General features: G+C 44.9%; 1 protein-coding gene across 4 annotated transcripts in view; it reads left to right on the top strand.

Moving 5' to 3' along the window:
- Nucleotides 1–600: 600 nt before the first annotated feature.
- The window catches only part of LOC147884910 (uncharacterized), a 35,069-nt gene continuing 13,408 nt past the window's right edge, over nucleotides 601–22,261 (top strand). For 2 of the 4 annotated variants that reach the window (XM_087397492.1, XM_087397495.1), the window contains exons 1-11: nucleotides 601–1,074; nucleotides 1,187–1,769; nucleotides 1,856–2,113; nucleotides 2,194–2,436; nucleotides 2,657–2,881; nucleotides 3,528–5,274; nucleotides 6,791–6,920; nucleotides 16,141–16,226; nucleotides 16,387–16,468; nucleotides 16,867–16,992; nucleotides 17,224–17,330. In XM_087397492.1, coding sequence (XP_087253618.1) covers nucleotides 1,329–1,769; nucleotides 1,856–2,113; nucleotides 2,194–2,436; nucleotides 2,657–2,881; nucleotides 3,528–5,274; nucleotides 6,791–6,920; nucleotides 16,141–16,226; nucleotides 16,387–16,468; nucleotides 16,867–16,992; nucleotides 17,224–17,330 — 3,445 coding nt within the window. In that variant the 5' untranslated portion in view covers nucleotides 601–1,074; nucleotides 1,187–1,328. The remainder of the gene's footprint in view (nucleotides 1,075–1,186; nucleotides 1,770–1,855; nucleotides 2,114–2,193; nucleotides 2,437–2,656; nucleotides 2,882–3,527; nucleotides 5,275–6,790; nucleotides 6,921–16,140; nucleotides 16,227–16,386; nucleotides 16,469–16,866; nucleotides 16,993–17,223; nucleotides 17,331–22,261) is intronic. The other 2 variants (XM_087397494.1, XM_087397493.1) reach the window with 2 other exon arrangements.

Raw genomic sequence — 22,261 nt, 5'->3', positions numbered from 1 at the left:
ACACATTTCTTTTTTGGGTGAAATCATACACACATTTCTCTCTCTCTCTCTCTCTCTCACACACACACACAGACACAGACACAGACACAGACACACACACACATTTCTTTTTGGGGTGAAATCATACACACATTTCTCTCTCTCTCTCTCTCACACACACACACACACACACACACACACACACACAAAATACATTTCTTTTGTGGGTGAAATCATAGACACAAATGTCTCTCTCACACAAAAAGTTGAATACATTCAAAAGGCCTGCCCTGGAAGTTGAGAGGAGAAGAAGAAGAGGAGAGAGAGAGAGAGAGAGAGAGAGAGAGAGAGAGAGAGAAAGGGGGTAGAGAGAAAGGGGGAGAAAAAAATGGGGACCAAAATAGCAAAAAATCCATATAATTTTCCCTTGGTTAAACAGAAACACCTTTACTAAAGCGTTCCCTCCTCAGGGAGGCCAAAAAAACACACACACACACACACACACACTCAAATATGTGAAAGGAGGTGTGACAAGGTACCAAAGCGTGAAAGAAAGGAGGAGGAGGAGGCAAATGGTAAGGGAGGCAGTGATTGGTGAAGTTTAAAATGGGGGGGGAGGAAGCAAAAATGTGGGAGTGTTAATAGTGAGGGTGTGAAGAGCCTAAACACTCTTCTTCTCGGGCTCTATGTATGTGCACTTCTTCTTCTTCTTCTTCTTCTTCTTCATCGTTTTGTTGTTTTTGTGGTCTCAGAGTCCTGCAAGCAAAGCTTTCCTTCTGGCTATGGCGATTTTCTTCCTCTCCCACGCTTTCCCTGCCTCACCATCTCCCCTTCCCTCCTAACCTCCCTCCCTTTCCCTCTTCCTCCCTTCCTCCTCCCATGGCCTCCTCCAATCTCACACAATTTCGCGCTGAACCCGATTGAAAACGGTGCTCTTCTCCTCTTTTTGCTTATCTACCTTCTCGGACACAGATTGCTCCATCTCCATTGCACCAGGACGCCTTCAATCCTCTCTCTGTGCCCTCGCCTGCCCAGAAATTTTCGATTCCAGGGTAAACACAACAGCTTGCGACGGCCAGAAATTTTCGATTCCAGGTAAACACAACAGAGGTCCAAAAGCTGCAATGGTTGTTGCCTCATTGCTTGTCTTCGTTCTCTCCCTGCAAATTTTCGCTTCCTGAATTCCGCCGTCCTTAATTGCAAGCAGAATCCCTCCAGTTGGAACCGTTAGCACAAGCCTCTTTGTAGGTCGGGCGGCACAGTTCAATGCCGTTCGGAACAGTCGATAGCTTCTCCTCACGTTTGCTGCGAAAAATTCATCAAAGCCTGCAAAAACTGGTGCCTTCCCCATGGCGATCGTCACGGGAGATCGCTATTTGGACCTGCTCGCTCGATTCGTAGAAGAACATGCATGGGCCTTGCTGGACGGAAGCCTTGTTCTGAAACTCAATCCGGTTGGTCTGCATTACGTCCAGACCAGGCTAGACGCATTACACGAGCTTGAGAGGCTGCGGACAGGGGCACCGGTGGATTACTTGCGAGCTTACATCGCTGATCTTGGTGATCATCGTGCATTGGAGCAGCTTAGTCGTGTGCTCAGCTTGCTGACTTCTGTGAAGGTTGTGTCCGTGTTGCCTCCCCCTGTTCGGGATCCGTCACCTGTTACTCTTTCGCCCTTCGGACGGTTGCGATCGTTAGAGCTCAGAGGATGCGATCTTTCGACTTCTGCAGCTCGGGGTTTGCTGGAACTGAGGCCCATTCTGGAGAGGCTCATCTGCCATAATTCCGCGGTCAGTCTACTTCTGTTTTGCCTTGCGTTGTTCTCCTTCCTACCGAGAAGCTGATTTTCCGGCGTTTGCTTGCTGCTCGGGTGCAGGATGCTCTTAGGCACATTTTTGCTGAGCGCACCGTGGAAATTCAGGACGCCCTTGTCTGGAGCCGCTTGACGTCCGTCTCTTGTGCTTTTAATGGGATGCTTCTGATGGATGACTCTCTCCACTTGCTGCCCGCAGTACAATTTTTAGATCTAAGCAGGAACCGTTTTGCGAAAGCAGCCAATCTGCATTTTTGCGCAAAGTTGAAATTTCTGGATCTTGGATTTAACCAGCTGCGGAACGTCTCAGCCCTCAGTCAGGTCCGCCGGAGATCGTACATCTAAGGCCTCGTACTTTTCTCAGAAAAGCCATTCTTGACCATGTTTTCTTACCGTTTCAGGTTAAAAGCCACATCAGTAAGTTGGTGCTGAGGAACAATGCTCTCGTGAGTGTGCATGGTATCGCTGCTCTCACTTCTCTAGAGGCCCTTGATCTCTCACACAACCTGATTTCCAGTTTGAAGGAGATTCAAGCAGTCGCTACTATACCATCTCTTGAAATTCTTTTGTTAGAAGGCAACCCTTTAAGTGTCTCTCCTCGTTATCGAGAAGAAGTGTTCAGCTTCTTTGCAGATCCAACCAAGGTGACAATCATGCTTTTCCTTTTTGCAGGGTTTTCCAAATTTATTATGTATTTAGTTTTTGTGGTTGAAGAGTCCTCTGAATTCCACAGTACTCAAAGACTCATTGATGTCTTCCTCGATTATGCAATCTTTGTGAAACATAGTCAGCAGTTTCCCAAATTTTACCGAACATATGATTAGGGTCGCTAATGAGGCCTCAACGTTTATGTAAACTCCCCAGGTTAATCTAGATGGAAGGAAAATTATGCGATCAGAATTCCGGAATGTTATGAGGATGGTTTCTAAGCGGGTGACACAGCAGGCTGTGTATGGTTCATATGCTCCGGCTGAAAGTACTGCTGAAACACAGGAGATGTTGATGGGCAGTGATGACTCTCCCCGGACTTCAGAAGGGAAAGCCAACTTGCCAAGGGCAAAGGTAGTTGATGCATGTGCACTTTGTGCTGTAAGCATTTTCTCCTTTCCTTGTTACAAGAAGAAACGTAACTCAATTTTAGGGCTGAGTTACCCTAGGAAAAAGAATGAGTTCGACTTCATGTTGAACAACCAAAGCTTACACATCCACAATGTACAAAACTGATGACCTATTGAAACTAGCTGTCCTGTCAGAACTGGTATGACAAAGAGGTTTCAATGAAGTGACTCTATGATGAAGAACCAGGCAACAATGAACACAAATGGTTGAACTTTTAAAGTTTCCACTAATGAATAAGTCCATGTTGAACAACCAAAGCTTACACATCCACAACGTACAAAAATGATGACCTATTGAAACTAGCTGACCTGTCAGAACTGGTATGACAAAGAGTTTTTAATGAAAGAACTCTATGATGAACAACCAGGCAACAGTGAACACAAATGGTTGAACTTTTAAAGTTTCCACTCGCACAAAATGAATAAGTCGTGAGTGAACTGGCTCAGGCTCTGATTTACGCTGTGATAAATGCCTGTTTGAGTAATTTAGGTTGAGCTGCTAGAAGCTTTCGTTTGAAAATAGACCTGAAACTTTTGTAGGCTGATAACCACTGTCATCATCATAATGAGGCTAACAAGGTTTCGGTCGGTGTGACCCTTTGTGGATTTTTTTGCAGAGGAAAACCTCCAGGCTTGCCTTGATACAGGATGTAGAGTCCCCTCAGACGTCTCTGGTGCAAGAAGCTGTAGAACAGGATGAGGCCACTGGATTTCATTTGTCTGGTAACTATCCAAGGGATGTCAAAGACAGAAGACAAGATGCTTTGGATGAAGGTGACCAAGGTAAGGTGGAGGCAATGCAACTTATGCAGAAAGTAGAAGCTTTGAAGGAAGAGGGTTCTAAAGATTGGCTCCAAGAACTGAAGGTATTGCTGGAAGATAATGATCATGAGATGGGACAGGGACAGGGACAGGGACATCGCCAGCGCCAGCAAAGCTTTGACTTGCGAAGTGAAAATAGGAAGCTAATGATGGATGCAAAACTCAGGGAATTGCGCAAAAGGTGGACCAGGAGGCATCGAAGGCATCAACATAGGCCCTTCGAAGCATTATTGAATAGGCAGCAACGGAGAGAAAGGTTGAAAACAGCGTTGGGAGAGGAGCATGGTGTGACAATTCAGGAACATGATTCTGCCATTGATGAGAGCTCTGTTCACCCAGATGATGCAGGTGGTCAATCAGGACTGAACTCACCATCATCGAGTCCAAAAATGTCTGTGGGTTCTCAAATAGTATATGAAGAGGAGAATAGCCCACGGCCTGATAGGAAAACTTGGGAAGCACATACTGGCATCAATGCAGAGGACAACATGCTCCGTGGATTGGGTTATGCAGCTGATGAAGAACAGACCAGCATGGATGAAAGTTTTCGCTCTTTGAGGGTCATTGATGAGGTGGTGGAATCGCGTGGGAATGCAGGTGTCCTTGGGTCTCCGCCTCATTATCACGAAGAGGTCTTGCAGAAGCGCCAATATTTGGAAGAGGAGTTATTTCGTCTTTCCTTGGATTCAGGCTGTGCACCTTCTTCAAGTGATAGTGAAACTAGCGATGATAACAGCCTCATTTTGCTTTCAGGCTCCTCAACGTCAGGAGATAGTCCCAGAAGTCCAGTTGGCTTTAGAATGGATAGCCTTGAACGTGACTCTCTTGAATCTTGCCTAGATCAGCATTCTATCAGTCCAAAAGAAGATGATGTCTTGGGACAGGCTGAAAACACAGGAGTTTCCAGCTATTACAGTGAAGAATCAAGATGTAGTGATCCACATGATGGAGAAATAAAACATGAGTCACCAGGCGAGCAGCATTCAATGATAATGTCTAGTTGGCCTAGCGTGCCGAAAGAAAAGGAGGCTGAGGCCTCGAGAGCTGGTCATCTGAATCCAGCATGCAGTGACGATATTCTGGCTAATGCTGGAGGGGGTAAAAATCAGGCAATCTCTGAAAACTCTGTTTCCATGCTCAAAAGAAAAAGAAAGAGTAGAAGAGTTCGAACTGTGGCTATATCAGAGGAAGGCCAGACTTCAGGCAAATATTTGGAGCCAGAAAATGGCGTGGATGGATTGAAGCTTGCCACTTGCGATCCTTCTATTAAATCAGCTGAGATTTCAGATACTGTTGAACCACTCATCAAAGCAGATGGATTGCAAAGAGATACTAGTGGTATTTCAGAAAGAGAATCTTTAAATTCAAACTGTGCTGAATCCGGTTCTTTGAGGTCTTTAAAAACAGATGATGTGCAATTCAATATCATGGAAGAGTCTTCCTTAGACAATCAGATTTTAGGTTCTGCGGTGGAAGCTGAAAAGGGTTTGGGCACTGTATATGTGGAGGCACGAAACGCTGTGCCTTCATCAATGCCAGAAGGTAAGGTTTCCACGAATCATGGCTTCTAAGTTGAACAGTTTAATTGATTTGGTTCAACTTATTCCAAGCAGTAACCTGAGGATCGTACTGTGAACTCAGTAGAGAACAAAGGTCACACACTTGAATGCACACACACATCTACTTATCTATACCCACTCATGTATGGATATTTTCCATATATATCTGCACACAAGCATAAACACTCATTCATGCGTGTGTGCATGCAGACACATATGTGCATAGGTACATACAATGCACAAGCACATGCATACATTCACACCCCTATGCACATACAAACAAAATACATGCACGCATGCATGTATATAACATACGTATGTGCATATAAAGGTTCACATGCACCTTTGTGTGGGTGTAGACATACAGAGACCACATAGATACATGCAGGAAAACTTTTGGTATTTAATGGATAAGATCCAGTCTGATGCTTGATTTCCCAAGTAGTTTAATTTTCTCATTTTGAATTTTGTTTTGGGTTAACAGAAGCCACTCCTCCTTCCTGCTGGGGCCCGCACCCCCCCTGATCCTGCCGATTCCCATTCAGACAAGTCAACGGAGGGTTGTAGCAAGTTCAGTAGAAAACGGATTTGATGCACTCACGCATGCACGCACAGTGAGTTTGGTAGAAAGCGGATGCCTTCTCCTCCCCCCCCCCCCCGCCCCCCCACACCACCACCACCGCCACACACACACACACACACACACACACAAAACGGAGGGTTGTAGCAAGTTCAGTAGAAAACGGATTTGATGCACTCATGCATGCAGACACACTGAGTTTAGTAGAAAGCGGATGTGAACGACCCCCCGCCACACACACACACACACACACACACACACAAAAGTAACTATCATCTATATATGCATGCACATGTGCAAGTATATATGTGACTATTTATACACTCAAATACACACAGATATCCACAAGCTTATAGGTGCATGGGCACCCAGGTACATACGTACATGTATATTACATACATATATTGCACAAGCATAGATGCGTACATTTACACACCTATGTACATACACAAACACATGCAATGTATCACAAATACATATGTACATGTATGTTGTGTGTATACATACATGCATATCGACAAATGCTCACACATGCCTGTGTGAGCGCACCCATATGCATACACATTCATATGGGCCACACACATACCTACAAGGAAGCTAATGCATCGTACATGAAAATTCAAAATGGTGGTTGCCTTGCCAATTTTTTTTTTCTCATTTTGGATATGGTTTTGGCCTTTGTTCTATAAAATAAACCTGCCCCCCCGCCCCCCACCCCCCCCCAACCACAACAACCCACTACAGCCCCACACACCTCCTTTGCACAATAAAAGAAAAAATCACATCCTCCAGCTTCCCGCTTTGACCTTGTTTCTTTTTTATTTTTAACTGTCATTTTTAAAATTTGCATTTCAATTATTCTTTGTGTGTAAGGTTGTATACATTCTAGGCTCATGAGTGTATACTGTAATGGTCATAGAAGATAACTTGAAAGTTCCAGTGGAGGACATCTTTCGGCTGAAAATTGGGAATGCTGAGCAGGCTGAAATTTGCCTCCAATACATAAAATGTGGCTGTATTCGGCTTTGGGAGGAGTCTCCAGTGGAGAGGTGATCATTGCCATTATTATTGTGATATTCGGGTAGTATTTTTGGAATGTTTACGTTGTGTCCTTGGTTTGTCTGGAATGGTTCTTCCTTAGGTCTATGATGCTTGTGCTATGTGCTGTAATGCCAACGTTCCTGAAGGTTGGGAGAACGTATGTATGTTTACTGCAAACAAGTGGTTTTATCCAAAGATGGAAAGGATGCGTGCAAAAAGATTTCTTGAATGCTGTTTGGTCATTCTTCTTGATGCCATGGCTGCTACTAAAAAATGCAATGCATCATTTTAAGGTAGATACAGTCAAAATTTTCATGCTCTGGGGTGACTTACGTCTGTTGTTACTGAAGGAGTTTACCCTTTAGGTTGTCTTTGCCTAATCCCACCAACCATCAGGTGGTTTTGGGTACATAATCAAATATCTGACGGCTCATGTCTAAGGTAGGTTATTCCAGATTCAACTACTGTGTATAATTGCGAAGTTCAGGCCGAGAGGAATTGGTTGGGCCCAGAGAGACAGAGAGAGAGAGAGATAGAGAGAGAGAGAGACATCTGCTGAGGGCCTCACGGGCCTATGAGACAAGGCACACATCAAAGAGAGGAAATTACATCATCTACGAGGACAAGGGGAGTGCACAAGGCATCTCGTAGAGAGTGCATAAAGCAGCTCACCGTTATTATAGAGCATACCTAAATTCTGGTACTGTCATAGTGTGACCTTCATTACATCAGTTTAAGACCGAGTCTTTGGGCTTAGATTTGAATTCTCTAATGAATGCTTGTCTTTCATGGTAGAGCTGCCCATTTTCATACTTTCTTGGTTCTGTCACTTTAGTAAGTTCAATGGATTTTTGTCTGAGCTGAGTTGCAGTGAGCTCCTCAGATATCCATATCTTTGTGCCCTTAAGCTTGCGTGTTTGTTGGAGAATTTGCTGGCTTGTCATTGAGAGAGATTTGTACCTTTTGTTGGATATTCCAGATTTTGTTGGATATTCCAGAGAATATCTGGATCCCATTCCACTTGTGGTATCTTCTCCTTGAGGAAGTTGATTTTGTCTTCTGTGTGTTCCCCTGTGACAAGGCAGTATCTCCCCACTCGTTATATATATATATATATAGAGAGAGAGAGAGAGAGAGAGAGAGAGAGAGGTGTTGAGAGACAAAATTTTGCTGATCTGGTGCAATGTCACGCATTCAAGCAGAGGTGTGTTGCCATCAGCTAATTCAGCTGATCCACGTCTGGGTGCATCTCCCTTATAGATTAATGCTATTTCTGAAAAAGATGTGGGAAAGTCATTAGAATTTTTTGGGCAGCACTAATGATTTCAGAGGAAAGGGTCTACTGATGTAGCTACCTCACATAACAGAAGATCAACCAAGGGTCCTACAACTGGTCTCAGATTTGGTGCATAAACAAACAACCCACAAACTGGAAAAGACCTAAGTGTATACTTTTACAAGGAGTGGGAAAACCTTGCTGAAAGTGACCTACAAAAATCTAAAAAAAGTGAGGCTGATCAATGTGAGAACTAAGGGCTGCACTCTCTCTTTCTGAGATGCCTTGAAGAAGGGGTTCAGTAGAGTGAGGGAAGAGACCCCTTTTATAGTGGAGGGAGGGCTAAACAACAACCCCCCCCCCCTGCCGGAAAATCACACACACACACACACACACCGTGCTGTCTGACTAGTCTCAAGATAGAAGGGGGCCGACCTGAGCTGAGTGAAAACCCAACCAGTGCCTGAAGAAGCCCTCCCGGCTCTGCTCTGAAGAAGCTGGCTTGGTCTCTGCCCCGCTTGATCATAATCCTCAAGGGAACACCTGTCTCGGAGAACTGGCCCTACCCCTGACTGCCTGCCCAAGTCTGTAGTCGTGCCCACAAGGACTCAGGGATGGCTGCATTGATCTCTCTCATGGGCTGCCCTGCCCCTTGGAGGTGAAAATGGCTCCCAGCCTCACATCTGCCTCCGAGGGGAGCCTACTCCAAGTCCAAAAGGAGCTGGTTGGGCCACTGTCTCACGGAGCCCATCTGATGTGAGTCCTAGTCTCCTAGCATAAGGCCATCCTGATCCTGAACCTCCGGATGCCAAAGGAGGCACTAACCATGAAACTCCTCTCTGCAGCAAGGGCGAGCCCCAACGAGTCCTCTTGCCAGCCTCTGCCAATCATATGTAGGTTTCGCATCAGTGGGCAGCCCTTCCCCGTGAGAGGGGCCTCAGAAAAGTTCCATCGGTGGGACTGCTACCACTGTCCACCAATGGCAAAAATGCCTCAGGTTTTCCTCTACCCATTTGTTCCACCTTTCAGACTGATCATCAGTCTCAAGATGATATGCAGTGCTAGGAGTGAGTAAGGTATGCGCTGCTCTAAGTAATTCCTGCCAGAAATGGCCTATAAATTTTGCATCTCAATCACTGACAATTTCCTGAGGGATCCATGATGCTTAAACACTTGATCAATGAACTGCAAAGCAACCTGTGATTCTGAATGCTGAGTCTTGGTGGGTATGAAATGGCTTGTTTTGTCAGCCTAACCACCTCTGCATAGATGTTGTCCCATTCTCTATTTATAGAATGCAATTCTGTAATGAAATTTATCTCTATGTGTGTCAGTTTACCCTTTGGAATGGTTAATGGATGCAACAAACGAGCTGGTAGTTTGATGTTCATTTATTTTGCTAGCACGGCAGACATCCAACAACATGTTTGACTACATCTCTCCATAGACTTTCCCAGAATAACTCTACCTTACCCTCTCATATGTCGACACGTGTATGTCCTGCCATAGGGAAAGAACACATCTCTCTCAACACCAGCTGCCTATATTGTGAGTCTGGAACCAAGTAAATTCTGTTCCGGAACCACCACCACCCATTATGCAATTTAAAATCAGGATGACCTTGACATGAGGGCTTCTGTGATTCGGAAAATACCATGTCTCCAATACTGGTAAATTGTAGAAATTGTAGATAGCGTGCGAGCCCACATCTTGGACACGGCATTTGCAACAAAAAATTTCCCCCCTTTCTTGACTCAATGTCAAAATCATAGGACTACACTGAAGCCAGCCATCTCTTTTGCTTGGCTGACAAGATGGGCTGCGTGAGGAAAAATCTGAGTGTTCTATGATCAATTTTTGACTTTGATTTTTCTCCCATAAAGGTGGTGATGCCACTTTTTGAAGGCATGTAGGATGGCCACCATTTCCTGACAATAAACATGGTAGGTGAGCTCCTTGCCATCAAATTGTCTGCTTTCAAAAATTATTACACCATGAAAGCCTTAGAACAGCCCCCAAGCCTTTGCCCCTAGCATTTGTCTACACAATGAATGACTGAGAAATCAGGACATACCAACACATGGGCATGAGTTAATGCAAATTGCAGGCCTTCAAGCACTTCTTTTGACCACAAAAAACCATTCTTCTTCAAGAGGTCTGTAAGAGGATCTTCCCTCTTGGCAAATTTCCGTCTATAGAAGGAGGAAAGACCCAAAAACCTCTCAGTTGTTTGGGATCTAGTGGCTGTGGCCATTCCTTCATGCATTTCACCTTTGCGGGGTTCACCCTAATCCCATCTCTGCTCACAATGTGCCCCAAGTATTCAACTTCTGCTGCCATAAAAGCACCTTTGCTCGCTTTTGCATAGAGTTGATGTAAACTCAAAATTTATAGTACTTGTTTAACATGCTCAATGTCCTCTGGTACGCTTTTGATGTAAATGAGAATGCCATCAAAGAAAAAAAAACCAGCACCTATTGGAAGAGGAGCGGCTGCATCATTTTGTTCATAAGCACCTGAAAGGTGGCCGTGTGCATTCGTCAGGTATTACCTTGTACTCATTCAAACCCCTTTCTATACGGAAGGCTCTTTTGTGCTCATCATCCTCCTTCATTCTGATCTGATGATAGCCCGATTCCAGATCTATTTTCGTGAAGATTTGACCACCCTTTAGTTCATCCAACAATCATCAATCCCGGGAATTAGAAATCTTCTTTTGATAGTGGAGATCTCTGTAATTAATGCACATGCGGTATGAACTATCTGTCTTTGCGACAAGGAGCACTTGGGAGGTGAAGGGAGAAGTCCTAGGATAAATAAAATTCTTCTCAAGCAACTCTGTACTTGTCCTTCTACTTCCTTCTATTCCAATTTAGAGAGATAGTATGGAACCTTGTTTATGAGCTTGCCGCCAGAATCTAAAACTATGGCATTATCAACATCTCTCTTGGGAGGTAACTGACATGGCATGTCAGCAAATACATCTGCAAAATTTGAGAGTTGTTGCTGCATTTCCACATCCTTCACCTGGAGAATGCTTCACTGACACATGCAATGCATAGATATCACTTTCTTTCTTGAGCTCTTGGGCCAACTGCCCTGCTGAAGAATCTGCATTTTTGGGGCTGTCAAACCCTGCAAAACCACTGTTTTGCCCTTATGTGCAAGGTAGAGGCTCACGGCATTTAGGTCATGCTAACTCCCCCAGGGATTTCATCCAATCACATTCTAAGACAATGCAAATCAGACCCATGTCTAATGCAAATAGATCTCCTGTAAAATCATAATCATGAGAGAGTCGGATCCGTGCATCCTGGCAACATTGCCTGCTAATCGTTTGCTGTTCATTAGCAACTTAACTCTCAGCCCATGGTCAATCTCCAACAAGCCTCACCTTCTGTTAGGTTTGGCTGTTGATGAAACTGTGACTGCTCTTGCTTTCCATGAGCATATAAACAGTCCTCCCCCTTAACGCCTTGGATGCGCCTCTTGAGTCGATCCCACGAGATGAGATCAACCGTATCATATGGTTAGACCTCCTCCAGCTTCATACATCTTGAACTTGGGGGGAAGACCAAGAGCTCCCCACCAAGACCCTTCTTGAGAGTATTAGAGGAGGAATTCATCATTAGACCCCAGTATCTCGAGGACAGATGAGTCTCCCATGTACTGAGGATTGCCATTGTTGCGTTGCGGGTTTTGTCCCATCAACTGAGGACCGAGGCTGGGAGAGCAGCAGGTATACCCAGAGAGCAGTGGGTTTGCATGTTGGGGGTAGTTGAGACAGAGGAGTATTTTCTTTCTGTTTGCCCAGCCTACTACGAGATCGAGGGGCGCTACCACTGTCTCTACCTGGGGAGTGGCTTCGGCCCTTTATCACGATTCCATGACTAGCTCTGCATCGGGCTTTATCTGATGGAGATGCGTCGACACAGGGAGACATTGTTGCGACAGATCAGAGAGCAGTAGGGGATTGCAAGACCACCACATGACATAGAGGATGATTGGGCACAGCGACGCGCCACAGACTTCTATACATTTGAGTCAGCCCCAGGACACAGTGGAGTGGAGGAGGAGGAGCTAGCCAACATGAGAGCAGTCTGTATCAGCAGCCGACATGGTACCATCGAGAGAGGGATGTAGAGACCACATGCGCGATAGAGAGTCCTCAGAGTGCACTCTATTGAGGTCCGACCTATCATAGCCTTCCTCAGGGGGGGGACCGACAGAGATTACAGTTCCAAATGGTGCAGGACAGGGTCTCGGATATCTGAGTCTCATAGACCCCGCTTCCCTATGTAGGGGAGGGGGCAGGTGCCCTACGGGGGCCTGTAAGAAGTCGTCCCTCTCGTACCACTGCCCACTTCCCCTCCTTCCGGGCCTAATCCCGCTGCTGCAGCAAAGATCGCCTCTCCTCAACCTGTAGAGGTGTGAGGTCCTCATCCATAGAGATCGCTGGCTGATCTCGAAGGACTGACTTGCGTCGTAGAGCTGAAAGTCGTGCCTGAGTGTCATGGAACTGTATGATCAGGGATTGCTCTCGGTTGGGATCTCTCCCCACCCACCATGCCCTCTCTATCCTGTGCTCAGCCACACCCAAGGTAGCGGCCACGAACGTAGTCGCATTTACCATCGGTGTAGCCTCAGTGCGTGGGATATAGCTCAGAGAGTTCAAAGAGTGAGGAGACTGCGTCCCCCACCGTAGCGCGAGACAGCTCGACAAACACAGATACGAGACATCTTCGCAGCCCACTAGAGAACCATCATGTACTAGGCTCTGGTTTTTGAGTCCCAGCGCCGAGATTGTCTTGTTTTCAGTTTGTACCTGATATTGGATAGATTGATCTGGTCCACTATGCAGTTGCAGTTGACTATTTCTATTCGTGATTATGACTTTGTTAGCATAGATTAGTACTCAGCAAGGGTCCTAGTCTCTAGTGTGCCCTTTTCTTTAGCCCATTGAGGCTTGTATGAGTTCGCTTTTTTGTGTACTTTGTCCCATAGGCCCATGAGGCCTCCCGTGGACGTTAATACGCCTTTCTTTCTTTGTATTTCTCACACTCACTCGACAGTTTCACTTGTGTTTTGAGTGCATTATTCTTTCAGTTCAGATAGTAGTGAGCAGGAGAAAGAGTGAGTTAGGCTATCTCTGTGTTACATTGCAATACTAATAAGATCTACAGAATTGTGGCACAATGTCCAATTAGTAATATCTGTAGATGACATTGATCATGATGTTCTCTCATGCTGCCCTGAATTGTAGGGCTTTTGGAATAGCTTCAATATGTTTGAATATTGCTCAAATAAAGACTCATCCATCTATTGTGTTATGCTGGATGGTCCTTCAACTTCATTAAGTACTAGATTCTCATTTGTTTGTGGATGCCCTTCTCTTGATGGTAAATAATCTGTTCCGCGAACAATAACTCAATTGCATTCTCAAGTTTTGGTTCTTCTTCAATTAGAGGTTATCCTTTATAAGCCTTCAAATAGCTGAATGAAAAGTATCATTTTGGCGGTGTCAGCCTATAAGTAATCCGATTCTCACCAGGTCTAAGCTGGCTTATAGCATACTAGTGATGGCTTTATTGGCGCTTTTACTTTAACCATCAGTTTGGGGATGAAAAGTAGTGGAAGATTATGCCTTGGCTCCAAGGTTTTCAAACAAAAAGCATCCCAAAAGTGACTCACAAACTTTGGGTCATTGTGAGAGGTAATGGATCTCCGTAAACTATGAAGTCAGAAGATCTCTTGAATGAAAAGTTTAGTAGTTTGAGGAGCTGTTATATCCTTCCTAGCTTCCAAGGCTCGAAGCTTGGAGCAAGGTCCCTAACTACGAGCTTGCGAGCATGGCTCTGCTCTGCATCTCTAGACCAATGATACTCAGGCCTCCTCTACCTAAGGTAGAATCATGATCTTTTAGGTGACCCTGCTACGTGTGCCGTCCGCGCCTGTGCACAAGCAACTATATACAAGCGCATAAGGCTGCCCCATGCATGCCCTATGAAAGCACTAGCAAGGGGTAATATACTAGGCCGTTGACCTAGTTTACCACAAATGCTCTCCTTGCCAAGGAGAGTTTGGCCAAGCTCTGATAAAAGAGCTTGTGCCAAACACTCTCTAGCACTGGGGTAGTTGAGATGTCAAGTCTTTCCCAACATCCCAAGTATCTCACTGTTTGCCCTTAAGAAACTGATCAGAAACTAAGGTCTCCCTCCCAAACTTGAAAGTCCTCAGATTTTGTGAAGAAACTAGCTGACTTATTCCAATTGATCTTGGCACACGTTGCCTAGACAATACACTTCTAGGAAAGCTTAATCCTCTCTAGACTCTTGGATGGATTTTCTCTAGAAGTCCACAAAGTGTGGGATTGCAAGAAAACCTTTGGTCTTTCCCCCCCCACAGTTTTTACCGGGCTACTCATAGCTCTCGGGTTGTTGCTGGAGCCTCATTGCTAAGGTTATGGATCGTGCTGTTGCCTCCTTTGGGCTGGCTAAAACGTGCTAATTGGGGATGTGACCAAGGGGGGGTGTTGGAGGTGATGGCCTTAACATGGAAATCGACAAGAAAAGGACTAGTGGCCCTTTCTTGCTAGCCAAATGACACATGGATAAAGCCGTGGGGTGTGTGTGTTTTTGGGAGGGGAGGGGGGCTTGTAGTCCCTTATACAGAAAGGCTAAGCATCAACCCTAATCCATATATACTCTAATGGTGGAGTCCTCTCACCCAAGTGGGCCACACCCTTTGTGGGTGTCGAGGACTCTGTAGTGGGTGGCTAGGCACCAGGCTAAGGGACTTCTGCTGGATGCCCTCAACATTGTATGTTATCCTTGCCACTTCTTGGGTAGTAGGAGATAAAGTTCCACATGACCTGGTTATCATACATGAGCCATCAAGGCAAAATATGGCACTATATCAACAGGTCTCTTGGAAGGAGACCCTCGATCTTTCACAAAATCTGTCCGTCCTTTCTCAGATTGGGCCAATTCCTGTAAATTGTAGTTGGGACAACTGCTGATCTTACCTGTTACTGAAATGAAATATCAATTGGGCCCTTGACTGCAAGGATGGATAATTTTTGTCACGTACTCCAGACTTCACTGGTTTGTGCAGTAAGTCTTACTGATGTTAGTGATTGGTGAGAGCATATCCATTAGGATGCCAATAGGGCATTGGCCAATTTTATACCAAGGTCAAGGCTACGCCTCTCATCCCAGAGATGTATGAGGCAAGGTGCAGTGCTGGCCTGCCATAAATACTGGAGTCTCTTGGAATCCCATGCAGAGTGCACTTACTCTGATATACTAGATGAAGCATGGCCACCTAGCAACCAGTGGTCATACCTCAGCCCTGTAGACTGTGCACAAGGATTCTGAGTTTAAGCTGCTATATTATCATAAACTGAGGGCCAATACATTGTTACTTTGAAAGACACATTGACCTTCAATGAAGAGAGAGATCCAAGCTATATTGGTGTACTCATATAAGGTGCCTTAACAATTGCTGACAATGTATTGATTCTATGTCTGATCCCATGTACACATTTTTTTGGCTTAAGGTTGTCATAGCCTAGAACTTTTAGGGATGGCACTGACATATGGCGACCAACCTCCTTTAAAATGGTTACAGGCTGCCCTGATATGATGTCAAAAATCTCTTGATTCAGCATGAGAGAGACTGTTGAGATGATTCATCTTCTGAGATCCAAGCACAGCATTCTTTATTATAGCTTTTTGCTGAGCAGTCTTTACCCCCTCTGGGGTTCTGATGCCAATATATCTGCTTTAGGTTAAGGACTAACATCTTTCAGGCCATTTAATTGACGAGAAAGAGGGTTAATATCTGGTATTTTCTGTGCTCTTTCTTATGGTAGGTGGTGAAGTTTTAGAGAAATGTATTCAGGTTGGATCTGAGATCTGAATCAAAATCTGACGGAACCTTTAAATTGGTAGGGATATCTATCTATTGCTGAGTAGCAACGACATGCTCTACATGCTTGCCGAGGCAGGAAAACAGCGTTTACCTATTGGAGGATCAGGTGAATGGATCTAACGTCTGAAGTTAGTGGTGTGCATTCCATATCAGCCAAAAACATTTTGTCTTTGTTGATACTTAATTTATCAACTGAGCTTTTATGGATGAATCACTCACATACTGCTGTGAACAGTTATACTAATATTTATCCAATGTTTTTGTAGATCTTGTTTTGCATATAAAAGCTTGTCACAAAGTACGAGATGTGAAGAAAGTGATGGTTGGACTGGGTTTGCAAGCTGTGAGGTGAATCATGAAACCATCTATTCTAATACTTCATATGTACTCTATTCTATTGCTTGAGTAAAACTGTGAAGTTTTTGTAATTCTCAAAATTATTAGTTTAGCAAGGTATTGAGTACTAAGGTGACTAGAAATATCAAATGGAAACTTATTTGAGAACAACTGTAAATACGATGGCCTTTGTATTGAAGGAATTGGCCTGCTTGTTAATTGATTCTTTAATTTCTTTTAAGTCTGTCATATTTGGTGCAAAATAAGAAGAATGCGATTTATGCAAGGTATGTGCTTGAAAATTTTGATTATTGAGGGCATGCCAGTAGTGGGTTACGATGGTATAGCAAGCCTTCACTACATGGTCTCGGCCATTTTCTTCTAAAGATGTGAGATGATTGTTTTAGCAGGGTTGACATAGGACATTCTGCTTCATATTTGCTTGTGACACGCAATGTAGACATCTCAAGGGAAATCCTTGATATGCTTAGAAGGCCTACTGAGAAGAACAGTGAACCTGCCCCTGATTTTGAAAGGTTATCTCCTGATTTCCCTTCTTCCTCATTGTAATTTTTTTACATGCATGTCTGACCTGTTTCAGAGTGTTCATTTGAAGACTTGGATACTTAGAAGTGGCAGTTGAAAAGAACTCTTCTTAGTCACACATTGCTCTAAGGGCTCTTTAGCTCAAGTTAATGCTATATGTGGTGTACTTGCTTTGAAATAGTATATGTGAACGTGATAAGTTGTTCTTTTTGGTTGAATAGTTGGGAGCAGAGACAGCTCAAAATGTTCGAGAAGCTCATACTGAGGGGAGCCAGGACAAACGTTCTGATGTATTTGATGCCACTTTTTTGCTACGGGGATTCATCAGGTGTCATGCTGAGCATTGCATTGAGTTCTAAAGATGACTTGAATAATGAGCAAGCTGAGGGACCTTTGTTGTCGGTTTCTTCCTGCATCTTTGCTCCTCTTGTGCTGTATGCTTTTGTATGTAATGATACTTGACTAGCTTCCAAAAGGACACCGGCTATATGTTGAAAATCAACCAAACAGAGGGTATGCACAGCGGAAAACTGATAGAATAGCCCAGGAGCTCACACAATGGTGGTGTGGGTGGAATCACAAAGGTCCTTACTTAGTGTGCTTCACATTTATGTGCAGATCAGCAAATAGACAATGCTCAAGAGAGATATAGGACCAACAAAATATTCCGTCCAATGGACACAATACGATAGAGGGCCAAAGTCCCACCATATCGTGGTCCTTTGTCCTCACCAAAAGATGTTGTCTTACTACCTCCGAGGCACTCCTAGATCCTTGAGTCCACGTACTCCCTGACGAGCATATGTAGACTTTAGTCTCCGTGCCTGATCCCCAGCACCTTGCTTCCCTGAGTGTCAGCCTAGGTGTGCAGCCCTTCTTCAAGCTCTCTGTCTGCAGTATACAGCCTGCTTGGACCTCCAGAATGTAGAGGCCCCAATCTCCTGCTCCTCTGCTCCAAACCTGCTCCCTAAAGGCCTGCCCTGATGGATGATCCAATGCATGATGAATGACCTCCCAAGGGGCCCCTTTTATAGGCCCCAAGGCCCTCCAAAAGTGGCCGATTGCCCAGCCCTAGTGAGCCGATCTGTGGGCCGACCCACCAGCCCTTTATGGGGGACTGTGGGGACCCTCCATGGGGCTGTGTGCTGGACGACCTGGTTGGCCAGCCAACCAGCCAGCCCTCAGCCCTATATAAGGGCAGGGGACTGCCCTTTTGCAGCCCTTTTCTGGCCCCACCCTGCCCCAAATAGTGCGCAGCCCTGCTGCCCCATTTCCGCCTGATGTCAGGCCATTGCCAGGCCCTGGAACCTCTCCAGCAGTTCCGTACACCCTCTGCAAGTATCCCGTACAGGATGCGCCTGTCTTGCCCTTTGTCTGGACGCCTTTCTGCCCCGGATCTGGTCTCTTACCTGCTGCAGACAGTCACATATGTCTTGCAATCACTTCACCTCTGATCCATGCTGATCCAGTCCTCCAGAATTATTTCACCTCTGATCCAGTCCTCTAGAGCACCTATGACATGCCAAGTATGTCCTTCTCTAGTGTGCTGCCACATGGCAGCCCATGTGCTGTCCATGTGGCAGCCACATCAGTCCTAAGTACACCTCCCCCATGCTCTCCTCATATGGGGGCTTACAGATGTGGAGGTGACCTTTCCAACACTATATATAGAATTTTTGGAGTAATATAGGAAGGACCATCTTGAAAGCATCTAATATATGTTTATAAAACTAAGTTGTTATTCTGTTCCTGGTGTTTGAAGTAGAGTTTCAATCCCTCATGTAACTTTTTGACATGGTTATCTTCTCTCTGTGCTTCTTCCTAGGCTATTGTTTTCCATTCTTGAATTGTCTGATGAGTGAGAAAGAAAGAAAGAAAGTTATAAAAAGTCTTCGAACGACCGAAGGGTCTATGAGATTGGGAGAACTTGATACAATGAGCTTAATGAGTGAAGCCTCTAAGCGGGCATCCACACCCATGACGAATACAACATAACCATAGGAACACTAATACATAAAAAACGTCTGAGCCCATGGAGGGGAACGTCTGGAATGGAATTGGAATCTGAGGTTTCTCATCATTTTTTGTGGAGAGATACGGATGAGGGCTGCTTGTGGAGTAAGCAGAACGCCCTTCCTTGAGTTCTTGTGGCTGCCTTGTCTTCTCAGTAAGTAAAGGTTCAACTTTTATCGCTTTAATGGGGTTGTGAGGGAGGCCATCTGAAGATTCGATTTGACCTCCTGAATAGTTTCGGTTGTTTTATGGGTTTGGCGCTGAAAAGCCCTTTACTTTAAGTGAGCAGGAAACACTTAGTTCAAAACCTACACCAAGTGGGAGGTGTTAGGGTGAAGAGATTCCAGAGAAAGGAGGAAAACCAATTGCTTAGTTGTGTGACAAGAATTGATCATCTCCAAGCTGATCTTTCCCTTGCTTTAGGCCCCAATAAAGCGCTGCTAATTGAAGACAGCTACTTTGTGTCGACACTGGAGATCAAGCGTCTTAGAAGTGATGGTTCGATGAAAACTTAGATCAATGAAAATAGGAGTAGCAATCTTAGCACCATGTCATTTCTTTTGCACAAGGGGCTCTTCGTGAAGGGTATGCCTTTAGTGCCTCTTTGTAGATTATGCACAGCAGAAAGCTAGGCTTTTAAGAGATGCAAACACATCGAGGAGAGAGGGGGGGACACAGTAGACAAGAAGACTAAATAGAACGTTTGCACTACTTTAAATGTGTGTTGTCATATGTGCCCCTTTAGGGCGTTTAAACATATGTGCCATAGGATATATGATTTCTTGTAATGGCAATGCAATCTGGCTCATTTGATAGACAAATTTCTCCTGCGTTCCTTCGTATATTCCTTCTGCTTGGCTTGGGCATCCTGCATATTCTTTTTTGCCAACTACAGAAGGGCATCCATCCTCTCCAAGTCATTCCGTGCTTGGTGATTTTTCACAGCCATGTCAGCAATTGAAGAAGGCATCCCGACGTTGCATCCGTACATTGCCTGAAACAAGCTCATGCCAATGGAGAGATGCTTGGTACTGTGTAGCAAAATTTAGTGAGTGCCAACCATTTATCCCAAGACTTGTGAGTATCATGACAAAAATGCCTCAGATGTTACTCCTCCCATTTGTTCACCCTTTCCGACTGTCCACCATTAGTCTCAAGATGGTAAGCGGTGCTAGGTGTGAGTAAAGTACCCACTGCTGTAAATAACTTCTGCCAAAAGTGAACCATAAATTTTGCATCTCTGTCACTGACAATTTCCTGGGGGAAACCATGATGCTTAAAGACATGCTCAATGAATTGCCAAGCAACCTGTGATGCTGAATACCGGGTCTTAGTGGGTATGAAATGGGCCTGTTTTGTCATTCTATCCACCACAACAAAGATGCTGTCCCATCCCCTCTCTGTAGAAGGCAATCCTGTGATGAAATCCATTGCTATGTGCGTCCATTTGGCCTCTGGAATGGGTAATGGCTGCAAGAGACCTGCGGGTAATTTGCTGTCCACTTTATTCTGTAAGCATTCAGCCATGTATTTAACCACATCTCTCCACATGCCTTCCTAGGTAAAACTGTGCTTGATTCTTTCATATGTTTTAGTGATACCCGTATGTTCAGCCATGGGAGACGAGTGCATTTCTTGCGAAACCAACCGTCTGGCACTAAATAAATCTTGTCTTGGCACCACAATAGCCCATTATGCAATTTGTATTCCGGATGACCTTGACTAGAAGGCTTCTGCAAATCTGAAAATATGGGAGCTACCTTGGAATTCTGCATATACTCTTCGTGAATGCCATGAATCTTCTCCTGATATATGGTAGAGATAGCAGACAAATTGCAAGCCCACATCCTGGACAAGGCATCTGCAACCAGATTTTCCTTCGCTTTTTTGTACTCAATGTCAAAATCATAGGATTGGACTGTAGCCAACTACCTCTTCTGCTTATATGACAAATTTGGCTGCGTAAGGAAGAATCAGAGTGTCCTATGATGTGTTTTCACCTTAATTTTACTCCCGTACAGAGAGTGGTGCCATTTCTTGAAAGCATGCATTTGGCATCAAATTTCAATCTTTCAAAGCCTATTATCCCGTGTTCTTGCCTCAGAACAGCCCCCAATCCTTTGCCATTGGCATCTGCCTCCACAATGAAAGGATGTGAAAAATCAAGACAAGTGCACGAGTGAGAGAAAATTTCAGGTCTTCAAAGCTGCATTGTGCTTCCTTTGACCACCGAAAACATCCTTCTTCAAGAGGTCAGTAAGAGGAGCTTCCCTCTTGGCAAATTTGCAAATAAAGTGCTTGTAGAAGGAAGCAAGCCCTAAAAATCCTCTCAACTGGGTGGGGTTTTGTGACTGTGGCCAATCTTTGATGCATTTCACCTTTGCGGAGTCCACCCGAATGCCATGCCTACTCAACCTCCTTTGCCTTAAAAGTGCATTTGCTGGATTTTGCATAAAGCTGATGCATCCTCAAAATTTCCAGCACCTGCTTCACATACTTAATGACTGGAGAACAGTAGGTTAAGTGTTTCCATCTTATAGTTTAGGTCTTAGCCTAGGTTAGGAGTCCCTTTAGGGTCCCCAAAGGCTGGACAGGTAAGTAGGGAAGGCAGCCTGCAAAGGCTGCCCAAAAACTCCCCTGGCAAATGAGCCAGGGAGGGCTTTTTATAGGCTGGTTGTAGGCCAGCCAGTCTGTAAAACAGACTGAGTCGGTCTGTTTACAGACTGGGTTGGCTCAGTCCAGCCCTATAAAAGGGCCCCTTGGCTGCCATGTTTTCTCATTCAGTTTGCTCCTGCCTTCAGTTCTCCTACAGCTCCACTTCAGCCTCCTGTGCAGCCCCTGAGATCCTCAGATCTGGCCCTGCTCTAGCCTCAGTCCCTTGGCCATCAGTTCAGCCTGATCTGAAGGTGACCACGCAGCACAACAGTCGGAGGTTTGGACCAGCAAACGGAGAGAGGTTTGGACACTGTTTCCTCAGCTTTCTCAGCTCTCTTTTACAGTTTACACAGCTCACTCTCAGCTCTATATTTCAGTCATCTCTCAGTTCTCTCATAGGATCTATCACTTCTAGTTTTCACTCTCTCACTCACATAGTAACCCTGCATTCCGGTAGACAGCACAAGCCTCTTCCTTGCCTTGCAGAAGCATCCTACATCGTCAGTGTGGACAGCATCAAGGTCTCGGTATTGGTCGGTGTTGCCTCTTAGGTCCTTGGGTCTGCTATACGTGTGCATAGTGAGCTCTTCA

Source organism: Dipteris shenzhenensis, chromosome 26 (genome assembly GCF_047967505.1).
Source record: "Dipteris shenzhenensis isolate YYH24624 ecotype China chromosome 26, Dip_SZ_1.0, whole genome shotgun sequence".
NCBI classification, from domain to species: Eukaryota; Viridiplantae; Streptophyta; class Polypodiopsida; order Gleicheniales; family Dipteridaceae; genus Dipteris; species Dipteris shenzhenensis.
Note: the sequence above shows the minus strand (reverse complement) of the source record. Positions and strands in the feature narration are given on the sequence as shown.